The 22,842-nt window shown below is 45.1% G+C and overlaps 1 protein-coding gene across 1 annotated transcript in view; it reads right to left on the bottom strand.

Annotated features, from left to right (window-relative positions):
- The window catches only part of ADAMTS19 (ADAM metallopeptidase with thrombospondin type 1 motif 19), a 503,101-nt gene extending 484,917 nt beyond the window's left edge, over positions 1-18,184 (bottom strand). The window contains exons 1-2 of the mRNA XM_086963564.1: positions 17,701-18,184; positions 16,884-17,338 (exon numbers count right to left, since the gene is read on the bottom strand). Of these exons, the coding sequence (XP_086819690.1) occupies positions 16,884-17,338; positions 17,701-18,184 (939 nt within the window). The remainder of the gene's footprint in view (positions 1-16,883; positions 17,339-17,700) is intronic.
- Positions 18,185-22,842: the final 4,658 nt, after the last annotated feature.

The following is a 22,842-nucleotide window of genomic DNA, read 5'->3' as shown; positions in this document are numbered from 1 at the left end:
CGCTTCCCGGTTCGCGAACCGGGTTGCGAACTGGTAGCGAAACGGGAATTCGCCATTTTGTGTTTCGATTTAATTAAATTACAAGATGGAGGAAAAATAATGTGAGAAATGGGTATAAGGGGGTACGGGAGACGTATCCTGACCCCCTATGTTTTCTGAGGGTGGTTGAGGAGGCTCATATATGTTGATACTTGTCTTCCAGCGGCTGCGCGTGAGCATTTTTTTTTTTTTTTTGCTGCGTGACGTCTGTTAACGTTCGATTCGAAGGAAATCAGGAAGTGTTGACCGCCATTTTGACACTGCGAGTAAATATATTGTTAAAAATAATTGTTATAAATTAGTCCGTATTGATAAACATTGTCTGCGCCATCTTGCTTTTTTTCCAATGCCACACTTTTGTCGTGCACGGCAGCCATTTTAGATACCTTGACCAGACCCACTCTCTGCACGCCGCCGATCGTGACGTCTGTTAACGTTCGATGCGAAGGAAATCAGGAAGTGTTGACCGCCATTTTGTCAGTGCGAGTAAATATATTGTTAAAAATAATTGTTATAAATTAATCCGTATTGATAAACATTGTCTGCGCCATCTTGCTTTTTTAACAATGCCACACTTTTGTCGTGTACGGCAGCCATTTTAGATGCCTTGACCAGACCCACTCTCTGCACGCCGCCGATCCTCAGCATGTCTCCCCACCTTCGCAAGCATCTCCCCCATGCACTGGTCACACACGCTCTCTCTCTCATGCATGGGCCATAAACCTCCTCCCATATGCGCTGCTCTTCCCTGAGAATCACACCCCGTGCTGAGGAAAATTCAGCCCAGATTACAACCGATGCCCAGGCTGCTGGCGCAAGACGCCACTTAGTTCCCATCTTGAACGGTTACCAAATAAAGAGACGGGCGCTGGAAGCAGGAACACAAGAACAGAGTTTTATTTCTCATGAGGAGAGCCTGTCATTTCAAAACATACATACATACACACAAACTCGGGCGGGGGGAGACAGTACATGTATTATATACAAAAATCCAAGACAAAACATAGAACAGTTGCTGGCCAAAAAGATCTCTTCCTGCATGCTGCGCATCCTTAGCATCCTACTTAATTCATCTGGGAGCTGAACTCTTTTTACCTTTTTCTTCTCTCTTATCGTCGGCTGCCTTCGCTGGTGGCTTTGGTTGCAAATACTTACACCTTTGCCAATTGGTCGGGAACTAACCTGGTCGGGCTAATACTCAGGGGGGATCTTCGAATAATTTTTAGCAAATGGGTTTCCAGGCTGAGGCAACGGTAGGTGTCAGTCGGGAGAACAATGGGGCAGCTTTGAGTTTCATGTCTATGAGGGTGCGAGAAGGAGGTGGTAAATCTTAAACATTGGCAACATTCCTAGTCCTCCAGACGGAGGGTACTTGGGTAAACCTCACCTCGGAATATTCCTTAAACTTTCCCTATTTAGTTAAACGTAGGAATTTATTCATTGGTGCACGTCATTCTTGGTTGTATTATTCGGGGTGCCAAGCGAAGTCATATTTTGTCATCCTGTAATAACCCGTCAAGTTTCTGCTTCAGGCTGCCCTCCCAAGCGCTGGGTTCAGAGAGAGACATAGTCATTGTTTGCTCGTCGTGTATAGGCACCATATTCAAACTCTTTTTCTCATCCCATCGGCCGTTAAGTCACCATTTTTCCATACTTTAATCGACGTTCCGAAGTGACCTGCAGAAAAGAGGGAAAAAGAAGGGGCGGGGAAGCGTTTAAAACACATCAGCACGCATAAACCCGAAAAGGCTTTTACTTACTACATACTTGGCCTATCTCCACGGGATGCAGTCCCTACCATCTCGGCGTTTAAGCCCAGGGGGTACCGGTAATGTGGGAGAGATAATTATCGGAGGCCTGTGGATAGCATAGGTCGCCCAAGTGTGGCATTACGGATCGTGTGCAGGGGAGGGTCAAAACAAAGGGCAGTCGGTGTAAAGTGGGGGCGAGCTCGTGCTCTCCTTTGAGGAAGAGAGATAACCTACAGTGGTACGGGGTCGTTTTCGTTCGTACTAGGGGGGCCAGGTGACATTCCTTCGGGGTGGCTTAGGGGCATTTAAAACAACTTCCCTGATACAGGTAGCATATAAAGTAGAGGCTAAATACCAGGATCTTTATCGATTGCTTTATGCTGTACAAAAATGAAAAACACATACAACAAACCTGGACCATTCATATTTGCAATGTTTCTGCGTACTATACTTTTTAACCCTTAACTAATCGAGCTGCTTCATTTCACCTGCTTTTTTATTTTTTATTTTTTTTTTAAATCGGAAACAGTGGCCATTTATTCGAAACTTACCAATCTACGCGTTACAACTACGTTTGCTTTTTCAAAAACCTTTAATAAAAATGTTGGTGCACAAATACGGGCCTACAACCCCGTGGGCCGGCCACGGAGCAGGCTGGAACTGTAAATGGGGGGGGGGTATTTATTTGTGGAAAACATAACAGAGTCAGTGGTCGTTGATTTCATAGTAAAAAGTGCGACAAGTGCAACAAAATCATATCGATAATTCATTGTGAGCAAGTACCAAAAGTGTCGACAATTCGAACCTTCAATAAATACAGTAATCAATGATGCATTTGAACTTAATATCAATTCATTGTCCGAACGTGTAATCAGTACCCGTCCCATGTCAATTCATTGTTCGAACGTATAATCAATACCCATCCCGGATCAATTCATTGTCCGAACATATAATCAGTCTTATCCCATATCAATTCGTGTGCTAAAAACTGGATACATATCTCATGATATCAAGGCTGAGCAATCGGGGCACAACAAGGAGTTGAGAGTTTCATTTGTACCGGCGCCATTTTGGGTGAGGTCAGGAAGGTCCAAGTATAGTCAAAATGTCTCCACCAACTCGTGGTTGGACCGGGACCTCTTTCGGCAGTCCAAAAGTTTTCGTTGAAGGGTAGCAGAGGGGACTGGCGACATGAACCATCAGTCAAAGTGGGGTGGGAGGCAACAATCTCTCCTACCGGGTCATACTGGTGTCCCACCGGAACTGATCAAGTTGGTAGTCTTGCAGGATTTTGGTCATTTCAAGACTGAGGCCGGCATGAGCGCGCCGACGTCCCGCGGCTACGTCGTGGTCGTTCCGTGGGTGATCATGGCAGTCATTCCCCATCCGGGGTGTCTGCGGGGGTCGGGGGCCCCTGTGGCTCTTATAGAATCTTCAAAGTTGAGGAGAACGTTTCTGGACGCAGGACTCATTTTCTAGCTGAACTCAGAAGCGCCGTTGCACCGCAACAGTGGATGAGACCCCCGCTGGGTGAGCGGAGCATCATTGCCTCGCAATAGTGGACGAGACCTTTTGTTGGGTGAGTGGAGCGTTAGGGGTGCAGCAGAGGGGCCCCCACCTGGGGGGGTGGGAGAGGCTCGTTCGCGCCGCCTCTCCCTCCCAGTGCACCCCACGCCGACACCTGGCGTTGATATCCGTGATGTCCGGACCAGGCGATAAGAGGGGGGGGTTGGAGGCAGAGGCAAGACATCCCCCCCCGTGGCCTGCAGGGCGCCGCTTCAGGACCGAACGGGGAGCTCATACCAAGCTGGGGCCAGACCAGGAGATACGAGGGGAGGGGGGGGTCGGTGGCATGTGCAAGACATCCCCCCCCTGTTGTCGCAGCCATTATTGAAGAAAGAAGAGGGATCCCGTCGGCCTCAGCTCATCTCCTGGCCCACCTTACGCGACAACCTCCCCGGCCGACGGTTGCCAGCAGGACCCGCCCTACACGTGCCGAAGGCCTTGTCTTCCGGATGGGCGTAGCCGCGAACCTGTTGCACTTCGGGAGTTTCCGGAATGGGGGTAGGTATCTGCTGATTTGTATCTATTTCATGTTACCGTTATTGGGCGTGGCGGGCGGTGGGACAGACATGCTTGGAGCAGTGGGGGGGGGTGGCGGAGCCTAGCTACCTCGTGGCTGCCGTAACGTGAAGCTTGGCTTCTCTCACCACTTTCATGTTTCTTATTTCTAGCGAAGTCAAAAACTCATCAGTGGCCTACTGATTTTGTTCGATTTCTTTCCCTTCCTTTTCAAGTGTGTTTCATGCTAAAGTTTCTGTTTAACAGGATACAGTGATTACTTCGTATTTTACATATGTCTTCTTTATTAGGGGTACCCTACGGTTGAGCCAGATGATGTACCTCTAATAAATGGTCCGGGTGGAACTAGTTTATCAATCAGTGGGGAGTAGATGGGCATGACAGATTACAACGGGGGACAAAGGTCCGCATTACCCACCCTTCACTACTTGCAAAGACTAGACAGAATATTTCTATTCCACGTTATTTGCAAACAGAGAATACCTCGAAAGAACTATTCCTTGAACAATAAATGTCCAGCCAATCAATCAATCAGTGGGGAGAAAAACAGGCATGACGGATTACAACGGGGGACAAATGTCCGCATTACCTATCCTTCACTATCTGCAAAGGGAGACAGAATATTCCCATTCTTCTCTGTTTGTAGACAGGGAATATCTCAAAGAGCAATATTCGATAAAAAATTAGTAGGATTATAACACTTTAATAACTTATAAAAATATACATCGCAACAAAAACAGTAAACACCTTAAAACATTTTTTATTAAAACAGAAGCAACAATGACAACTAACAGTAGTGATATCCTGGGCGGGTGATGGAACTGGGATTGTTAATGGAAAAACATCTACAGAGAAAGCTATTGGTGAATTATACTTCTCCGGAAATTTAAAACTCACAAATGTTTTATTTGTGTAATCGTTTCATAAACATGTACATTAAAAAACTAAATACGCTCCACTGTTTTAGAAAATCTTTACAGCTTGCTAGATCACCCTTTAAAGTTACAACTACAAAAACCTACTTACTTAAGCTGTTGAATTCGGCTTCAAATGTAATGCATAAGTTCAAGCTAGCATATCATATGTCTAAAAGGTTTAACATAATTGATATGCAAATTTAAATACTACCCTTTCTTAATGGTGACACCTTATCTCTCCTATATCCCACAATTTCCATGAGCAAAGCAAAAGAAATTCTGAGGCCCTGAAGAAATAAGGCTTACTGTGGGGTTCAACTCAATCTGGTGTTTGGGAGATTCCATGTTTTAGGGTGATATTCTGTGACAGGGTGCAGGCACCAGAAGAATTTTAGCCTAGTTCATCACATTGGAGAATGAGGGTCTGGGAAAGTATCTAATCTGGTGAAGAACCATCCCTTCTTTAAACCCCATGGTGACCAACTAAAGTTTATTCTCTATTTCGTTCCCTTGCCATTACAAAATAAAAGTCTTGGGTTATTTATGGAAGGGAATACTTTTTGTTTCTTCCAATTTTTAAAAGAAAAGAGGAGGGGGGGGGCAGCGTTCAAAGCACATCAGCGTGCATAAATGCGAAAATGTTTTTACCTACCACGTACTTGACATTTTACAGCTTTTCATATTTGCTATTAAAAAGCCATTGAAATTCACTGAAAAAACCATAGGTTATAGACCATATATAGTTAGGAATTAGCATTTACAAAACCCTAATTTGCTCGCACAAAACCATAGAAATTCGCATATATAGTTAGTTTCAATAACTATATATCGCGCACACGCAATCCACTGCTGATGATGTCACATATTGCATCATTCATGACATGGTCAGTGACATCACTGATGCGGGTGCGCGATATATAGTTATTGCAACTAACTATATATGCGAATTTCTATGGTTTTGTGCGAGTAAATTAAGGTTTTGTAAATGCTAATTCCTAACTATATATGGTCTATAACCTATGGTTTTTTCAGTGAATATATATATATTATATATAGGAAGTACCAAGCTTCAGGTACATGTCAGGATATTACAAAATTTACGTGCAATCCTTCACAATGATCCGGCCTACCCAGTTGCCCGCCACTTTAGAAGAGTCCACAACAATGACTTATCTTGCTTAAAATACTTTGTGGTGGGGGCTATTCCATACTTAAGAAGAGGGGGTGACCGTGAACTGTTACTAAGGCAACTCGAAACCAGAATGATACTTAAATTTGATAGCTGTTGTGCCAATGGATTAAACAATATAGAAGAGATGCATCATTTTTTGTAAGGGTCCTTCCTACTGATAGATTATCCAAAATTACTTCTTAGGTCTGCACCACCACTAGATATTACACACTCCCTCTCAGTTAGGTTCCCTATTGGAGGTTGAGTTGGTGAGTTGCAGTGACTTTCAATTATCAACCCTTTTTGGATGAAGTTTTCTGATTCTAAATTAACTTTAACTGTACCTATATCTCCCTGATTAACATACATACTTATTGGGATGATCAAAAGTCAATTCATGATGTAAATGTTAGCAATATTATATTTAAAGATAAGATGTATTTTCTGATTACCTTTTTATACCACCTTTTTATACTACTATTCATATCATTTTGCATCGATGTTTTAGATCATGTTTAGTGTAGATATTTATTATTATCTTTTCCATATTTATACATATTTATAGGTTGTGGGTTTTAACTTTTTTGATACTTTTTTGATACTTCTATTTCATCTTTTTTAGAGATATGTGAAATTCATTCGAAATATAAAGTTTTAATATCTCAGGGACCTGGGATATTCTTAATGTGAAAATGATCTTATCTCTTGATGCCTATAGTACTGCACTTTATTCTGCTTTCTTTGCACATAGATTTGCACAATCAAATTGCACTTTTCTATCTATTGCTGCTTTGCTGCTTTGCTGAGTTTTGCACATGTAGTTTACAATTACTGACAAGCTTTTTGCACATATTGCCTCAACTAGAGGGCTCATTCAGTTTAGAGCCTGTGAGTGAAATACAACAATGTATTTATACAGTCATGACAAATCAACTTACCAGCTGCATTAATAGGTACCTAAACCAAATTTTAGTTTATTTATCTATTCATAATGTATACTAGTATTTACTTTGTAAATTGCGAATCTTATCACTTGTGGATTTATTCTGAAAGTTAAATGTGCATATTTTTGTTGCAAAACTACAAGAGGTAGTATTTCTTCACTTTTTTAGTCATGTGATAGATGATGTCACTAAAAGTGGGAGTACACGTATTCTAGCAAATATAAAAAAACATTTCGTTTGTTGTAACTTTGCAGTGTGAACAAGGGCAAGTTAGCCTGAAACGCGTAGCTGTTCTCTGGGTGTTTGCAACAATAAACCATCTTTGCTGATTCCTGTGGTCCCTCATTTGCCGGCGTGCGCTGCTGCCTGAACGCTGCGAAATCAGAGGTGGAGCTTGTGTTCTCATATATATATATATATATATATATATATATATATATATATATATATATGTGTGTGTGTAGAAACTCCGCATACCACCTCCAATCCCCCCGGATCGGCGAAGCAGGAGACAGACCACTGCTTTCAGGTAACTGGTTTTTTAATTGCAGGTCTCAGTGGAAACAACCAACCATGATGCGTTTCGGGCTATTACAGCCCTTGTTCACGTGCATATATATAGAGAAGAACTCTTCTGCCAGCCGGCCTTTTGTAATCACAAAAAATAGGAGCACAGACCACCTTTGAGTGCACAGAATCGTTTATTCGGGTTGTGTTCTGTTGGCCATAATGCGTTTCAGCACCAAAGTGTCTTTACCACTTATTCACTGAAATTACCATAGGTTTCAGGGGTGTTTTACTTAGCTGGACATTTCACTCGTACAAAACCATAGAAATTCCTCCGTCAGAGTTAGTTCTGCTAACTATAACTCGCGCGCCCACAAAGCACTGCTGATGATGTCACATATTACATCATTCATGAAATGGTCAGTGACATCACTGATGACATCTCAAATGACATTACTGATGACAGCACTGATGACATCATCCAGTGAATGTGGTTTAGTTTGAAATTTAAATATGTATTATACATGTACCAATCTATATTGAAGTTTGAGTAGATATTTAACTGTCTGGATGGAGGATTTAACAGCTGTCTAACTGTCTGTTTAAGTGAGTAATTAAAAGTATCTTACTAAATACATGGGTTAGTAACTAAACTATGTTAATGTGTGCATCACTGTCTCTGTTGTTGTATAACCTCCTGCATCAGTTGGTCACTAACTACATGAGTATCAATATTAGTTATTCATTAGTTGGCTGAGTATTTGTATGGGAGACTGAGTGTGTGAATGGTTGGGTTGAGGGTGTGTAACTCTATGGATAGATGTGTGAATGGTTAATTGACTAGGTGTATGGGTTTGAGAGTGCATGTGGAATCAGTTATTTGGGTGACGGAGTGTCTTTATTTGTGTGTTGGTGAGCGAATATATGTTTTAGTTGTACAGCTCCAACAAAAGCGTACCTACCGCAGGGGGTCCGCATATTTTGCGAGCCATTTTGGAAAAGTCATGAAGGATCCCTGATACTTTTAGATCTTTCAGCGGCGTTCGATACTGTCAGCCACACCCTGCTCTTGGATAGGTTGGCCAAGTTCGGGATTCGGGATAGGGCCTTTCAATAGCTTCAATCCTTCCTGTTAGGTAGGACACAGCGGATTCAGCTGGGGGATAGTTTATCGGAGGTGGGTAACCTGATGTGCGGAGTCCCACAGGGCTCCGCACTATCCCCAGTATTATTTCATCTTTACACACAACCATTGTCCAACTCCCTGGTAAACATGGGCTGTCGCGTATTTAATTACGCTAACGACACCCAGCTGCTACTTAGCATAGACATTACGGTCTCTGCACAGAAGTATGCTCAGGATATCCTCAGATTTGTAGTCAGTTGGATGACAGCAAATCTGCTGAAAATTAATCCTGAAAAAACTGAGGTGTTAGTGGTTTCGACCATAAGCTCGCCATGGAGCGATCTATACTGGCTGCAAGAACTGGGTCCCACCCCAACACCTTGTGACAAGGTGAAAAGCCTTGGAATTAAGATTGACAGTGAATTGTCAATGGCCAGCCAGATCTCCTCCGTTGTGGGGACCTGTACCGGTCTAATCAGACAACTGCGCAAACTAGTTCCACTTCTCTCCACATCCATGCTTCGCACTGTAGTTTCAGCTACAATTATCTCGAGGCTGTACTACGGGAATGCTCTCTATCTAGGTCTACCGAAAAATCTGACCAATAGACAGCAGGTTGTTCTGAACAATGCTACACAGCTCATCTTCAGACTCCCAAGAAGATCCCATGCCTCTCCTCTACTACAGAGCCTCCATTGGCTTCCTATTAGGCAAAGGGCAGAGTTTAAAAGCCTTTGCACAGCCTATAAGGCAATTTATGGGCAAGCACCTGCCCACATCAAGGAACGATTGGAGATCCATAAACCTGAACGAAGACTGAGGTCATCTGACGCTCAGTTGCTAGTCTGCCCACGGTTTAAACTGGCAACGAAGGGTGGGAGATCTTTCTTAGTTTTAGTTCCTCAAGTCTGGAACAGACTACCCGAGTCCCTTCGTAAAGAAGGTAACCTCCTACGCTTCAGGAAATCATTAAAAACACTTCTATTTAGGGATGCCCTGGGTTCACATTAATCTGCACACGCTACTGATTCTTCGATCTGTTAAAGAGTTGTTTTGTCCTTCGGTCATGAGCGCCTTGAGAGCTGCAGGTGAGTTGGCGCTATAGAAACCGAAGCTAACAATAACAATAACAACAATATGGTGAGCGACCAGTGTTATGTGGTGTGTGGGACTGGTATGCGACCGGTCAGCGACTCCTGCTCCCGCACATTCGCGACAGATGTGCATTACGGTACACGACGCTTGAACAGTGGCGAGCCCCATGTGACATCATATACGTACTGGGACGCGCTGGGTGCACGACTCCCGTGAATTTTTTTAATGTTCTAAAATGATATGTATGTGTCTTTAATATACATATTAGGGCAAGAGATTATCTAAGGTATTCATAAAAATAATATATTTCTACTTGTTATAAACGTATATTATTTGTAAATGTATTTTCGCGAAGTTGCGTTGGGTGCTTGCTTCATGAGCGCAGAGTGCGCGGATCCCATGTGACCTAAAAAAAAAAAATTTGATTGGTTCATAACTTTTCCCACTGTTACTATTGAAGTACCCCACCCATTTTAATCATTCTTGTTGGAGTATCTTTAGAGAGACATCTCTTTTCCTACAAGCTTCCTTTTCACTTGTTTTTTTGGTAGTTTTCAAAAAATATTTTAAAAAATGGCTTCTGGACAGCAGCAATAGCAGGAGGAAGTATCTTTTAAAGAAGAAGTTTTACAGGAGGCACCACGTCCACAGAGGCCGGAATCTGTTGTGTGGATGTGTGGAAATTCTTCACTTTTCCACCTGGAGAAAAGAAAGTAAACGCGAGAAAGGTGACGTGCAAAATTTGTGACGAGTCCTGTTAAGAGGCAGTGAAAAAAAATACTCTTGTGGCACTGCTTCTATGTACAAACATCTCCGGACAATACATCCTCTCAATCTTGCTCAGGAGGAATCGAGGCGAGCTGCTTTGAACCCCTCACCTGCTGTGGGAAGTATGTCTGGAGCGTCCTCAGCAACACCTGCATCGGACATTAGGCCAGAATTTGCCTTTCTTGAATAGCACTGCGTGAAGTGCAAGAAACTAATATGCTTCGGTGAGCAGTCGGTGAATGCAGTTTGTGCTGTGCTGTTTTTTTGTTTTTGGAATGATAAGTAATTCCAAAGTTTCCTGTTTTATTCGTTTTTTTTAATTCATTTTTTGAAAAAACACCAAAAAAATAAAAAATTGTTCAAAAAAATACAAAAGAAAAAACAAGAAAAAAAAAGTTCTTATCAGAACTACCTTACTGGTTAAAGAAATACCTATAATTGCATGGTAATGTGTGAAAGTTTGGTTAAATATATGTATAGAGCAAGATTGACTGAAAGAATGCATTAGTAGTGTATAGTGACTTTATAGGTGAAGTTTTATGAGAAAGTACTGCAGCGTGACACTGCAAGCTCTTTAGCTGCACTGCGGCACTTCCGAAGCACAGGGATGTGACATATGTACATGAATATGTTGGAACTATGTGCTTCCCTCTGCACTGCTGCACTAACTGCAGCCATGTAGTGACACAGGCACCCTTGCACCATGGTGCAACGATGTCTGTATCCTGGGGAGATTGTTTTTTGCAGGAAAGGACAACTTCCTGCACAAAAACAATCAGTAAATGCATTTTCCTCTTTCAAAGTATGCTGTGGAATGCAGCATGCATTGAAAGAGGAAAAAATGAGAAGAAATGAAAATAATTCTCCTTGTTGCGCCTTGCTACACGAACTCTAGGATGGTGCAGTATTCACACACATCTCCAGATTTACGATTTCTGGTAAATCTGGAGATGTGTCTTGTTCTATGGGTGTTGCGTGGGACACCCACAACAACACCTATGGAACGCCCCTTCAACGCAAAGTGCTGTGCATGAAGGGGTTGTATTTACAAGGAGAGGAAAAGCCACGCAGGGTGGCTTTTCCTCTCCTTGTAAATATGAAGGAGTGCCTGGTGCCATCACTATGTTACAAAAATGTACCTACTGGTGGTGCAGGGTGCTTGTAAATCAGCCCCATAAGTGCTTACGTATTGGCAGACTGATACAATAAGAAGATAGTGCTGGTTGGGGGATTGAAGAATCGCATGAGACTGACAGGAGGTATCCTAAGCTGCATGGGTACTACTTCAGTATTTAATGGAGTGGACCAATAGTATGTATCTGCTTACAGATTTGTAGGGATTTTGCACAGAATATTGCATGTGTACTTGTTTTGGTGCCTAGGTCATTTTATAAGAATACCACTAGCAACTGGAATGATGACAGTACTGCAAATAGAATGAACACTTAATTTATAAGTGTTTACGTATTGATGGCGTAATAGGATAAGTAGATAGTAGTAGATAAGTGATTAAAGAAGTGCATGGGACAGACTGGACGATTCCTATACTGCATGAGTACTAACTGGGTATTTAGAAGAGTGTTTCAATAATATGTAGCTAGTGAGAGGTCTGCTTGGATGGTGCACAAAATGTTATAGCTGTACTTGTCTAAGCAGCTAGGCCATTCCATAAGTTCATGACTAGTAACTAGAATAATTACAGTAATACAAACAGAGTGTATAGTGAATTTATAAGTGCTTAGGTATTGGTGTAGTAATAGGATAAATAGATAGTGCTGGATTGTTGAATGGAGAAGTGCATGGGACAGGCAGAAGGAATCCTAGACTACATAGGTACTAACTGGGTATTTAGAAGAGTGTATTAATAGTATGTAGCTGGTTAGAAGTCTGCATGCATAGTGTACAAAATATTGTACCTGCACTTGTGTTAGTGGCTATGCCATTCCTTAAGTATATGACTAATAACTGGGGTAATTTCAGTGCTGCACAGAGAGTGCATGTTACATTTATTAGTGCTTAGATATTGGCAGAGTGATGGGATATGTAGATAGTGCTGGATGGTTGAATGGAGAAGTGCATGGGACAGACAGAAGTATTCATAGACTGCATAGGTACTAACTGAGTATTTAAAATACTGTATAAATGCTATGTAGATGATTAGAGGTCTGCATGCATAGTGCACAGAATATTGTAGCTGTACTAATTTTACTGGTTAGGCCATTTCTTAGGTACATGACTAGTAAGTATAATAATTTCAGTACTGCAAAGAAAGTACATGTTGAATTTATAAGTGCTTAGGTATTGCGGAGTGATAGGCTATGTTGATAGTGCTGGATGAGTGAGAGACGTATTGACTGAGACCTAGGTTTTCAAAATGTGGACATTAAATGGTTTGCACAGAGAGGATTAAACTGGCACCAATTGATGCCATTGGTTAAATCCTTTTTGCATCTCCAACACCCTGACCTCATAATTGTGCACTCTGGTGGCAATGACCTACGCACATTGACTGGGGTAGGTCTGGAAATGCTAATGAAGGACACCTTTGCAGAATTGATGTTACTTTTCCCCCAAATTGCCTTTGTCTACTCTAACATATGCCAAAGACAGAAATGGAACTGGTCCAATCAATTTTTCCACAAATTGAGAAAGCTAGGAAACATGTCAATAAAGCTGTTTCTGCTTATCTCAGAGATTATAGTATTGGGTCCATATACAACAACAATCTGCGTTTGAATATGGATGGCATCTACAGGAGAGATGGTGTACATTTCACAGATGAGGGGAACAGAGTCTTTCTCAGCAACTTTAGACTCTGCATAGGCACTTACATGTAAATACCAAAATCTCCCAATAAACACAAGGGCTCTTTTTAGAGCCACCCAAGACCCAGGGGGCCACGTTGGGAGTCACACATCCAGCGCGTTCACACCAGGGGGACGCTCTGAGTGTCGCGCTGGAGCCCCGACTCCAAATTTTTTCATAAAAAAAACTGGCTCCTACCGCTAATTTCTACTCACCCCGGGGACCCTGTTAGAACTAGGGGTCTCTAGTTGGCCGGGATTTGCACCCAAGTCCAAGTAGGGACCACCGCTTCCGACAGGGTAGCTTGGCACAAAGCAGGAAAGCTTAACTTCAGAGGCAATGTGTAAAGTATTTGTGCTAGTTTATCAAAAGGAGACTAGCTAGAGAGCAGGGGTTAATCTGACATTATTATTATTGTTTTCATAGCGACTCAGTATCGTTTTGCCAATTGGCAGTGGCACCTGTTGGGTGTCTTTGGAAAGCCCTCACCCACCAACCTAGTTGGTGGCATGCTTCATCATCGGGCCCACCCAGTGACACCTAGCGTGTCCCGGGTGTGCTTCGACGCCTGATTACAGCGGAGCAGGTATGTCACGGTGTGTGCGGTGTAGGGTGTTCAGGTATGTGAAGTTAAAACGGCTTGGCGGATGGTCCCTGGGGTGAGGATACTTTATTAAAAGGGCCTCCGTCAGCGGTTAAAAATAAGGCTGTGGGACGTTAGAGGCGGGTTACGACCTCCTACGTCCTTAGAGTGTCAACATGTTTCAGCCAGTGCCTTATTACTAATCTGGCTTTCATCAGGACTGTAAAATATGTGTGGGTTAAAATAGGGGTGGTGTAGTGTAGTCTATGTGTCTACACGCCCTAAAGTGTATCTAACTGTGAGAGGGGGGATTCCCTTCTCAAGATCACCTGTACATTTAACATTGAGGACAGGTACAAGACAAACATGGGAGAGAAAGAGTCACTAGAAAGTATTGATCAAATATTGTGACAGCCGACTTAATAGCGAATTGGTGCAGGCTATGAGCGGCTCAAGTTTAATGATACTGGTGGTATCATTATTGTGGAATCGCACTAGAACTTCGAGGGTGTAGTGATTTAAAACAGCGGTAAAAATACTGCAGTGAATGGTGAAGAATTTTGGCGCAAGGACCATGTCTTACGCTTTCAAGGCTTGTTTTTGCTCCAAGGTTATTGAAGTGGCAAGGTGTGGCCCTAGTTGGGAGAAAGAGGTAGGACCACTAGGGTTAGGAGACCTGTGGGAGAAAATTTGGGAAGCTCTTACCTATTGTAGTGATGTACAGCATACTCACAGGATTTCTGGCCAGCACCAGCGTGGGACCTGTTGTGCCTCCTTCGCGGAACCGGTAGTGAATGGCTGCTGTTGCCGGTTTTTATACTGTCATTGATTGAATAATTGAGGGCACCTGGGGGAAAAGCAATGGTAGAAAGACTCGCGAAGCGGGTCTAGATAGCGCTCAGGTGTGTGCAGAGGCTGATCTTAAGAGCCTGCGTGGGCGTGAGATGCTGCCGGGTGCTGGGGCGGCCATGAATCGCGCATGCGTGGCCGGGAAGTGGTCCGCGCATGCGCCGGAGTCAGCGTTACAGTGATCAGCGCATGCGCGGCCGAGAAGTGGTCCGCGCATGCGCCGTAGCGTGTGTATTGGTGCGCGAATGGGCGGGTGTCCCAGCTCGCGCTAGCGCTTAGTTACCTGATGCCCTGGCTCCTAATGGGTAAACGGGGCAGTTTGCAAGGCGAAATGAATAGCGCTTGAGACACATGGTTGTTCTCAAGTGCTAGTATGGGTGAAGTAGCACAGTATATGTTACCTAAAGCCCTGGCTCCTAATAGGTAACCGGGGGGGTTACATGGCAAGATGGATGGCTCTTGAGACACCAGGTAGTTCTCAAGGGTTAGTATGGATGAATCAGCACAGTATAGCCTTACTGGGAGGTGGTAAAGACCAGGGGGCATAGTTTATAAAGGGAGGCAATGTTAAGTGTTGGTCAGACTGGGTTACTCAATAGAGTTCAGGTGGGTGGCTCGCCAGGTGATGTGATAGCCATCATAGGGTCAGGGAGTTCCAGGGGATGGCATCATTCAGCCCATCCGTGGCTGTATATCCATCTTTGTTCTTTGTTTAAAAAATGTTTGTCGTTGTTAATCGGGCTGACTGGTATTTGCTCAATGACTGTCCAGGTGAAGTCATTGGGGGTGTGACAGTGGGTGATGAAGTGGTTTGTCATTTTGCTTATGTTTTTCTTGCATCTCATTGTGCTGCGGTGCTCCGTGATCCTGGTCCTCACTTTGCGAGTGGTCATGCCCACATATCTGAGTCCACATCTGCAGGTTAGTAAGTAAATCACATTCTGTGAGTTGCAGTTTGTGTGGCTCCTCTGGGACCATACTTTATTAGGTTCCAGGTTGAGAGTTTTGGTGTGGGATGTCAGGTGACAGACACTACAGTCATTGCATGGGTAGTGTCCGGTTACTTTGGGCATTCCCCACGCATTAAGGATGGTGTTGTCAGGTTTAGGTGGTGGTTTGGGTCTGGTACTGACTAGTTGGTCTCGGAGATTGTGACACCTTTTGTAGGCGAACCTGGGGGGTTCCCATTTCCTTTGCCCTGAATTGATGATTCTCCAGTGCTTTTTTATGATTTTAGCCACTTCATTGGAGGCAGTATTGAAAGTAGTCACACATGTTGTCGGTTGTGTGTGGCTTTCTCTGGTGACGTCTTCAAGTAGCGCGTCACGGTTCTGGTTCCTTGCCCTCTTCTGGGTTTTCTTGATGATCGCCTTTGGGTAACCGCGGTTTTCTAGTTTTTGGGCTAGGTCCGCTGATTGTGTTTTGTAGTCGTTTACATCCGAGCAGTTCCTTCTAATGCAGAGAAACTGGCCAAAGGGTAAGTTTTCTTTTAGAGGCCGGGGATGGAAGCTGTTGAAATGCAGCAGTGAGTTTCTAGCCGTCGGTTTGTAATAGGTTGTTGTTGTCAAATTTCCGCCTTTTGCTGTTATTTGCAAATCCAAGAAAGCGAGTTGCCGGTTGCTGGCTGTGCAGGTAAACTTAAGGTATGGGTCTCTGTTGTTGAGCCATTGCAGGAAGTTGTCTAGTTCAGGTTGTGAGCCGTCCCAGATGACTAATATATCATCGATATATCGATGCCATTTTTGTATGTTGTTCCTGAACGGGTTGGCTTCCGTATTGATGTGTGTGTTCTCAAAGTGGTGGACGTAAAGTCCAGCTACACTCGGCGCGAAAACACTGCCCATTGAGGTTCCGTTGGTTTGTAAATAAAAGGTGCCCTCATATTCAAAGTAGTTTTCTTTAAGGGCAAGGGCTGCACAATTCATGACGAAGCTCCTGGGTGTCTGGTATGGCCAGGGAGATTCTTCCAGGATATCATGTAGGACCTGTAAGGTGGCGTCTTGTGGGAGGCTGGTGTATAAGCTTTCCACATCCAGTCCTACCAGTAGCTGTGTCTCAGGGTCAAAGGTGATGTTGTCGATGACCTGTAATAGGTGTTTGGTGTCCCTGATGTAGGTGGGGGTCTTTTGTACCAGGGGGTTTAGGTAGAAGTCACAATATCTTGAGAGTGGTTCTAGAATGGAGTTGATGCCCGATACAATTGGTCTGCCCGGTGGTGGAATTACCCCTTTGTGTACCTTGGGTACTGTGTAGAAGTATGGGGTTCTGGTATTCTCCGGGCAGAGATATTCGGCCTCCTGTTTAGAGATGTGTTCGTCATCTGCTGCCCTTTTGACAAGGTTGTGCACTGTAGTGCGTAGTTGTTCTGTGGGGTCCTGCTCCAGTCTGCGGTAATTCCGGCTGTCGCTGAGTAATCTCCGACATTCCGCATCATAGTCTATTTTGTCCAATAGCACGATGCCACCCCCTTTGTCTGCTGGTTTAATTACTAGGGTGGGGTTATTTTGCAGGCGTTGTATCGTCTGTCTATCTTCCCATGACATGTTGTTGTAGTGGTTGGTGGGGTTAAGTTTCTCAATGTCATTGTAAACCGCTTGCTCGAAGGTCGTTATTTCTGCTGGCACGGTGGATGGTGGAGGGACAAAGGTGGATTTCACTCTGAGTCCTGTGGTGTTGGGGTTCTCATCAGTTTGGGGGGCATCTTGGTTTGTTTTTGCAAAAAAGGACTTCAGTTTCAATTTTCTGAAGAATTGCGCTAGTTCCGCTTGTAATTTAAACTTGTCCAGTCGTGTGGTCGGTACAAAGGACAGGCCTCTCTCCAGGACTGAAATCTCTTTGCAGGATAGTGGGGTGCTGGACAGGTTGAATACCAGTGATGGCTGGCTAGTAGGGTTGTCTACTTGCTTGTTCCCGGAGTTGCCTCTCTCGCCTTCTGGCGTGTGTTGGAACTCACCGGGTTTTCGTCTTCCCAGTGTACCTGTGCGTTGTTGTGTTGGGTTGTTCTTCTGCGGCCCCGGGGTCTCTGGCCCCGTCCTAAAAAAGGAAAGCTATTGCCCTGGTTACCCGCAAAGAACGGCATTGGCCCCTGGGGGTACATGTTTGGGAAACCGAAGTAGGGGTTTTGCATGTGGCCTAAGTTAGGCGGGAAACCAAAGAATTGGTTTGGTTGTCCTCCTTGCCAGTGGTTGGGCCATCGTTGTCCTCTTCGCCCTCTGCCTCCTCGTTTTTGTGATCCGCTGCTGGAGTCACTGGAGACGGAGCTGTCGTCCCCTGAGGAGTTGGGTGTGTTGGTTTCCTTGGCAGGCGGGGTGTAGTTCTCCTCTGAGTATGGGTATACCTTGGCATAGGAGAATTTTTTGAGGTCTTTCTCAAATTTTTTGAATTTCGCCTGGGTCAGGTAGTCTTTGTACTCATTTATCTCCCGGTTTTGGTCATCAAGTTTCTTTTTGAAGGATGTTATTGTGGCTTTAAAGTGTCTTTCTGTTTCTTCTATCTCAATGGATAGGGTGTCTGACAAACGTTTGGCGGTTTTTAAGATGAGAATCATCCAGTCTCTGGTGCAGTGCCATGCGATCTGTGCCCAGTCCTTCCTGAACGTGGGGTCGTCAAGGAAGATCCTGGGTGCATTGGATACTAGTAGCCCCCTTGGTGCAGAGTTGGTTCTAAGGTATTGGGCTAGTATTGTGCCGTGGAGGATGGTGCGTATCCTGTTGCGCTTCTTTTCTGTTAAGGTCTCCCAGTCCGTGGTCTGTGCGATTGTGTTAGAGATGTTAAAATCAGTTTGGAATGACGGGTCAGACAGTATGTCTGTTAAGTCACTCTCAGAGAAAGTCAGTCCATGGTTTTCGGCCATGGTCGTGTATTCTCTCACAGCTGTGCGCTGCCAATAATTGCGAAAATCAAGAGGGAGAGAGAGGACCAGAAAGCTATCCAGATCCCCGGTTATATGTTAGTTTATCAAAAGGAGACTAGCTAGAGACCAGGGGTTAATCTGACATTATTATTATTGTTTTCATAGCGACTCAGTATCGTTTTGCCAATTGGCAGTGGCACCTGTTGGGTGTCTTTGGAAAGCCCTCACCCACCAACCTAGTTGGTGGCATGCTTCATCATCGGGCCCACCCAGTGACACCTAGCGTGTCCCGGGTGTGCTTCGACGCCTGATTACAGCGGAGCAGGTATGTCACTGTGTGTGCGGTGTAGGGTGTTCAGGTATGTGAAGTTAAAACGGCTTGGCGGATGGTCCCTGGGGTGAGGATACTTTATTAAAAGGGCCTCCGTCAGCGGTTAAAAATAAGGCTGTGGGACGTTAGAGGCGGGTTACGACCTCCTACGTCCTTAGAGTGTCAACATGTTTCAGCCAGTGCCTTATTACTAATCTGGCTTTCATCAGGACTGTAAAATATGTGTGGGTTAAAATAGGGGTTGTGTAGTGTAGTCTATGTGTCTACACGCCCTAAAGTGTATCTAACTGTGAGAGGGGGGATTCCCTTCTCAAGATCACCTGTACATTTAACATTGAGGACAGGTACAAGACAAACATGGGAGAGAAAGAGTCATTAGAAAGTATTGATCAAATATTGTGACAGCCGACTTAATAGCGAATTGGTGCAGGCTATGAGCGGCTCAAGTGTAATGATACTGGTGGTATCATTATTGTGGAATCGCACTAGAACTTCGAGGGTGTAGTGATTTAAAACAGCGGTAAAAATACTGCAGTGAATGGTGAAGAATTTTGGCGCAAGGACCATGTCTTACGCTTTCAAGGCTTGTTTTTGCTCCAAGGTTATTGAAGTGGCAAGGTGTGGCCCTAGTTGGGAGAAAGAGGTAGGACCACTAGGGTTAGGAGACCTGTGGGAGAAAATTTGGGAAGCGCTTACCTATTGTAGTGATGTACAGCATACTCACAGGATTTCTGGCCAGCACCAGCGTGGGACCTGTTGTGCCTCCTTCGCGGAACCGGTAGTGAATGGCTGCTGTTGCCGGTTTTTATACTGTCATTGATTGAATAATTGAGGGCACCTGGGGGAAAAGCAATGGTAGAAAGACTCGCGAAGCGGGTCTAGATAGCGCTCAGGTGTGTGCAGAGGCTGATCTTAAGAGCCTGCGTGGGCGTGAGATGCTGCCGGGTGCTGGGGCGGCCATGAATCGCGCATGCGCGGCCGGGAAGTGGTCCGCGCATGCGCCGGAGTCAGCGTTACAGTGATCAGCGCATGCGCGGCCGAGAAGTGCCGTAGCGTGTGTATTGGTGCGCGAATGGGCGGGTGTCCCAGCTCGCGCTAGCGCTTAGTTACCTGATGCCCTGGCTCCTAATGGGTAAACGGGGCAGGGCATCAGGTAACTAAGCGCTAGCGCGAGCTGGGACACCCGCCCATTCGCGCACCAATACACACGCTACGGCGCATGCGCGGACCACTTCTCGGACCACTTCTCGGCCGCGCATGCGCTGATCACTGTAACGCTGACTCCGGCGCATGCGCGGACCACTTCCCGGCCGCGCATGCGCGATTCATGGCCGCTCCAGCACCCGGCAGCATCTCACGCCCACGCAGGCTCTTAAGATCAGCCTCTGCACACACCTGAGCGCTATCTAGACCCGCTTCGCGAGTCTTTCTACCATTGCTTTTCCCCCAGGTGCCCTCAATTATTCAATCAATGACAGTATAAAAACCGGCAACAGCAGCCATTCACTACCGGTTCCGCGAAGGAGGCACAACAGGTCCCACGCTGGTGCTGGCCAGAAATCCTGTGAGTATGCTGTACATCACTACAATAGGTAAGCGCTTCCCAAATTTTCTCCCACAGGTCTCCTAACCCTAGTGGTCCTACCTCTTTCTCCCAACTAGGGCCACACCTTGCCACTTCAATAACCTTGGAGCAAAAACAAGCCTTGAAAGCGTAAGACATGGTCCTTGCGCCAAAATTCTTCACCATTCACTGCAGTATTTTTACCGCTGTTTTAAATCACTACACCCTCGAAGTTCTAGTGCGATTCCACAATAATGATACCACCAGTATCATTACCCTTGAGCCGCTCATAGCCTGCACCAATTCGCTATTAAGTCGGCTGTCACAATATTTGATCAATACTTTCTAGTGACTCTTTCTCTCCCATGTTTGTCTTGTACCTGTCCTCAATGTTAAATGTACAGGTGATCTTGAGAAGGGAATCCCCCCTCTCACAGTTAGATACACTTTAGGGCGTGTAGACACATAGACTACACTACACAACCCCTATTTTAACCCACACATATTTTACAGTCCTGATGAAAGCCAGATTAGTAATAAAGCACTGGCTGAAACATGTTGACACTCTAAGGACGTAGGAGGTCGTAACCCGCCTCTAACGTACCACAGCCTTATTTTTAACCGCTGACGGAGGCCCTTTTAATAAAGTATCCTCACCCCAGGGACCATCCGCCAAGCCGTTTTAACTTCACATACCTGAACACCCTACACGGCACACACAGTGACATACCTGCTCCGCTGTAATCAGGCGTCGAAGCACACCCGGGACACGCTAGGTGTCACTGGGTGGGCCCGATGATGAAGCATGCCACCAACTAGGTTGGTGGGTGAGGGCTTTCCAAAGACACCCAACAGGTGCCACTGCCAATTGGCAAAACGATACTGAGTCGCTATGAAAACAATAATAATAATGTCAGATTAACCCCTGCTCTCTAGCTAGTCTCCTTTTGATAAACTAACATATAACCGGGGATCTGGGCTAGCTTTCTGGTCCTCTCTCTCCCTCTTGATTTTCGCAATTATTGGCAGCGCACAGCTGTGAGAGAATACACGACCATGGCCGAAAACCATGGACTGACTTTCTCTGAGAGTGACTTAACAGACATACTGTCTGACCCGTCATTCCAAACTGATTTTAACATCTCTAACACAATCGCACAGACCACGGACTGGGAGACCTTAACAGAAAAGAAGCGCAACAGGATACGCACCATCCTCCATGGCACAATACTAGCCCAATACCTTAGAACCAACTCTGCACCAAGGGGGCTACTAGTATCCAATGCACCCAGGATCTTCCTTGACGACCCCACGTTCAGGAAGGACTGGGCACAGATCGCATGGCACTGCACCAGAGACTGGATGATTCTCATCTTAAAAACCGCCAAACGTTTGTCAGACACCCTATCCATTGAGATAGAAGAAACAGAAAGACACTTTAAAGCCACAATAACATCCTTCAAAAAGAAACTTGATGACCAAAACCGGGAGATAAATGAGTACAAAGACTACCTGACCCAGGCGAAATTCAAAAAATTTGAGAAAGACCTCAAAAAATTCTCCTATGCCAAGGTATACCCATACTCAGAGGAGAACTACACCCCGCCTGCCAAGGAAACCAACACACCCAACTCCTCAGGGGACGACAGCTCCGTCTCCAGTGACTCCAGCAGCGGATCACAAAAACGAGGAGGCAGAGGGCGAAGAGGACAACGATGGCCCAACCACTGGCAAGGAGGACAACCAAACCAATTCTTTGGTTTCCCGCCTAACTTAGGCCACATGCAAAACCCCTACTTCGGTTTCCCAAACATGTACCCCCAGGGGCCAATGCCATTCTTTGCGGGTAACCAGGGCAATAGTTTCCTTTTTTAGGACGGGGCCAGAGACCCCGGGGCCGCAGAAGAACAACCCAACACAACAACGCACAGGTACACTGGGAAGACGAAAACCCGGTGAGTTCCAACACACGCCAGAAGGCGAGAGAGGCAACTCCGGGAACAAGTAAGTAGACAACCCTACTAGCCAGCCATCACTGGTATTCAACCTGTCCAGCACCCCACTATCCTGCAAAGAGATTTCAGTCCTGGAGAGAGGCCTGTCCTTTGTACCGACCACACGACTGGACAAGTTTAAATTACAAGCGGAACTAGCGCAATTGTTCAGAAAATTGAAACTGAAGTCCTTTTTTGAAAAAACAAACCAAGATGCCCCCCAAACTGATGAGAACCCCAACACCACAGGACTCAGAGTGAAATCCACCTTTGTCCCTCCACCATCCACCGTGCCAGCAGAAATAACGACCTTCGAGCAAGCGGTTTACAATGACATTGAGAAACTCAACCCCACCAACCACTACAACAACATGTCATGGGAAGATAGACAGACGATACAACGCCTGCAAAATAACCCCACCCTAGTAATTAAACCAGCAGACAAAGGGGGTGGCATCGTGCT

Source organism: Lissotriton vulgaris, chromosome 3_1, assembly GCF_964263255.1.
Source record: "Lissotriton vulgaris chromosome 3_1, aLisVul1.2, whole genome shotgun sequence".
NCBI classification, from domain to species: Eukaryota; Metazoa; Chordata; class Amphibia; order Caudata; family Salamandridae; genus Lissotriton; species Lissotriton vulgaris.
The sequence above is the reverse complement of the archived record's forward strand: the minus strand, read 5'-3'. Positions and strand labels throughout refer to the sequence as shown.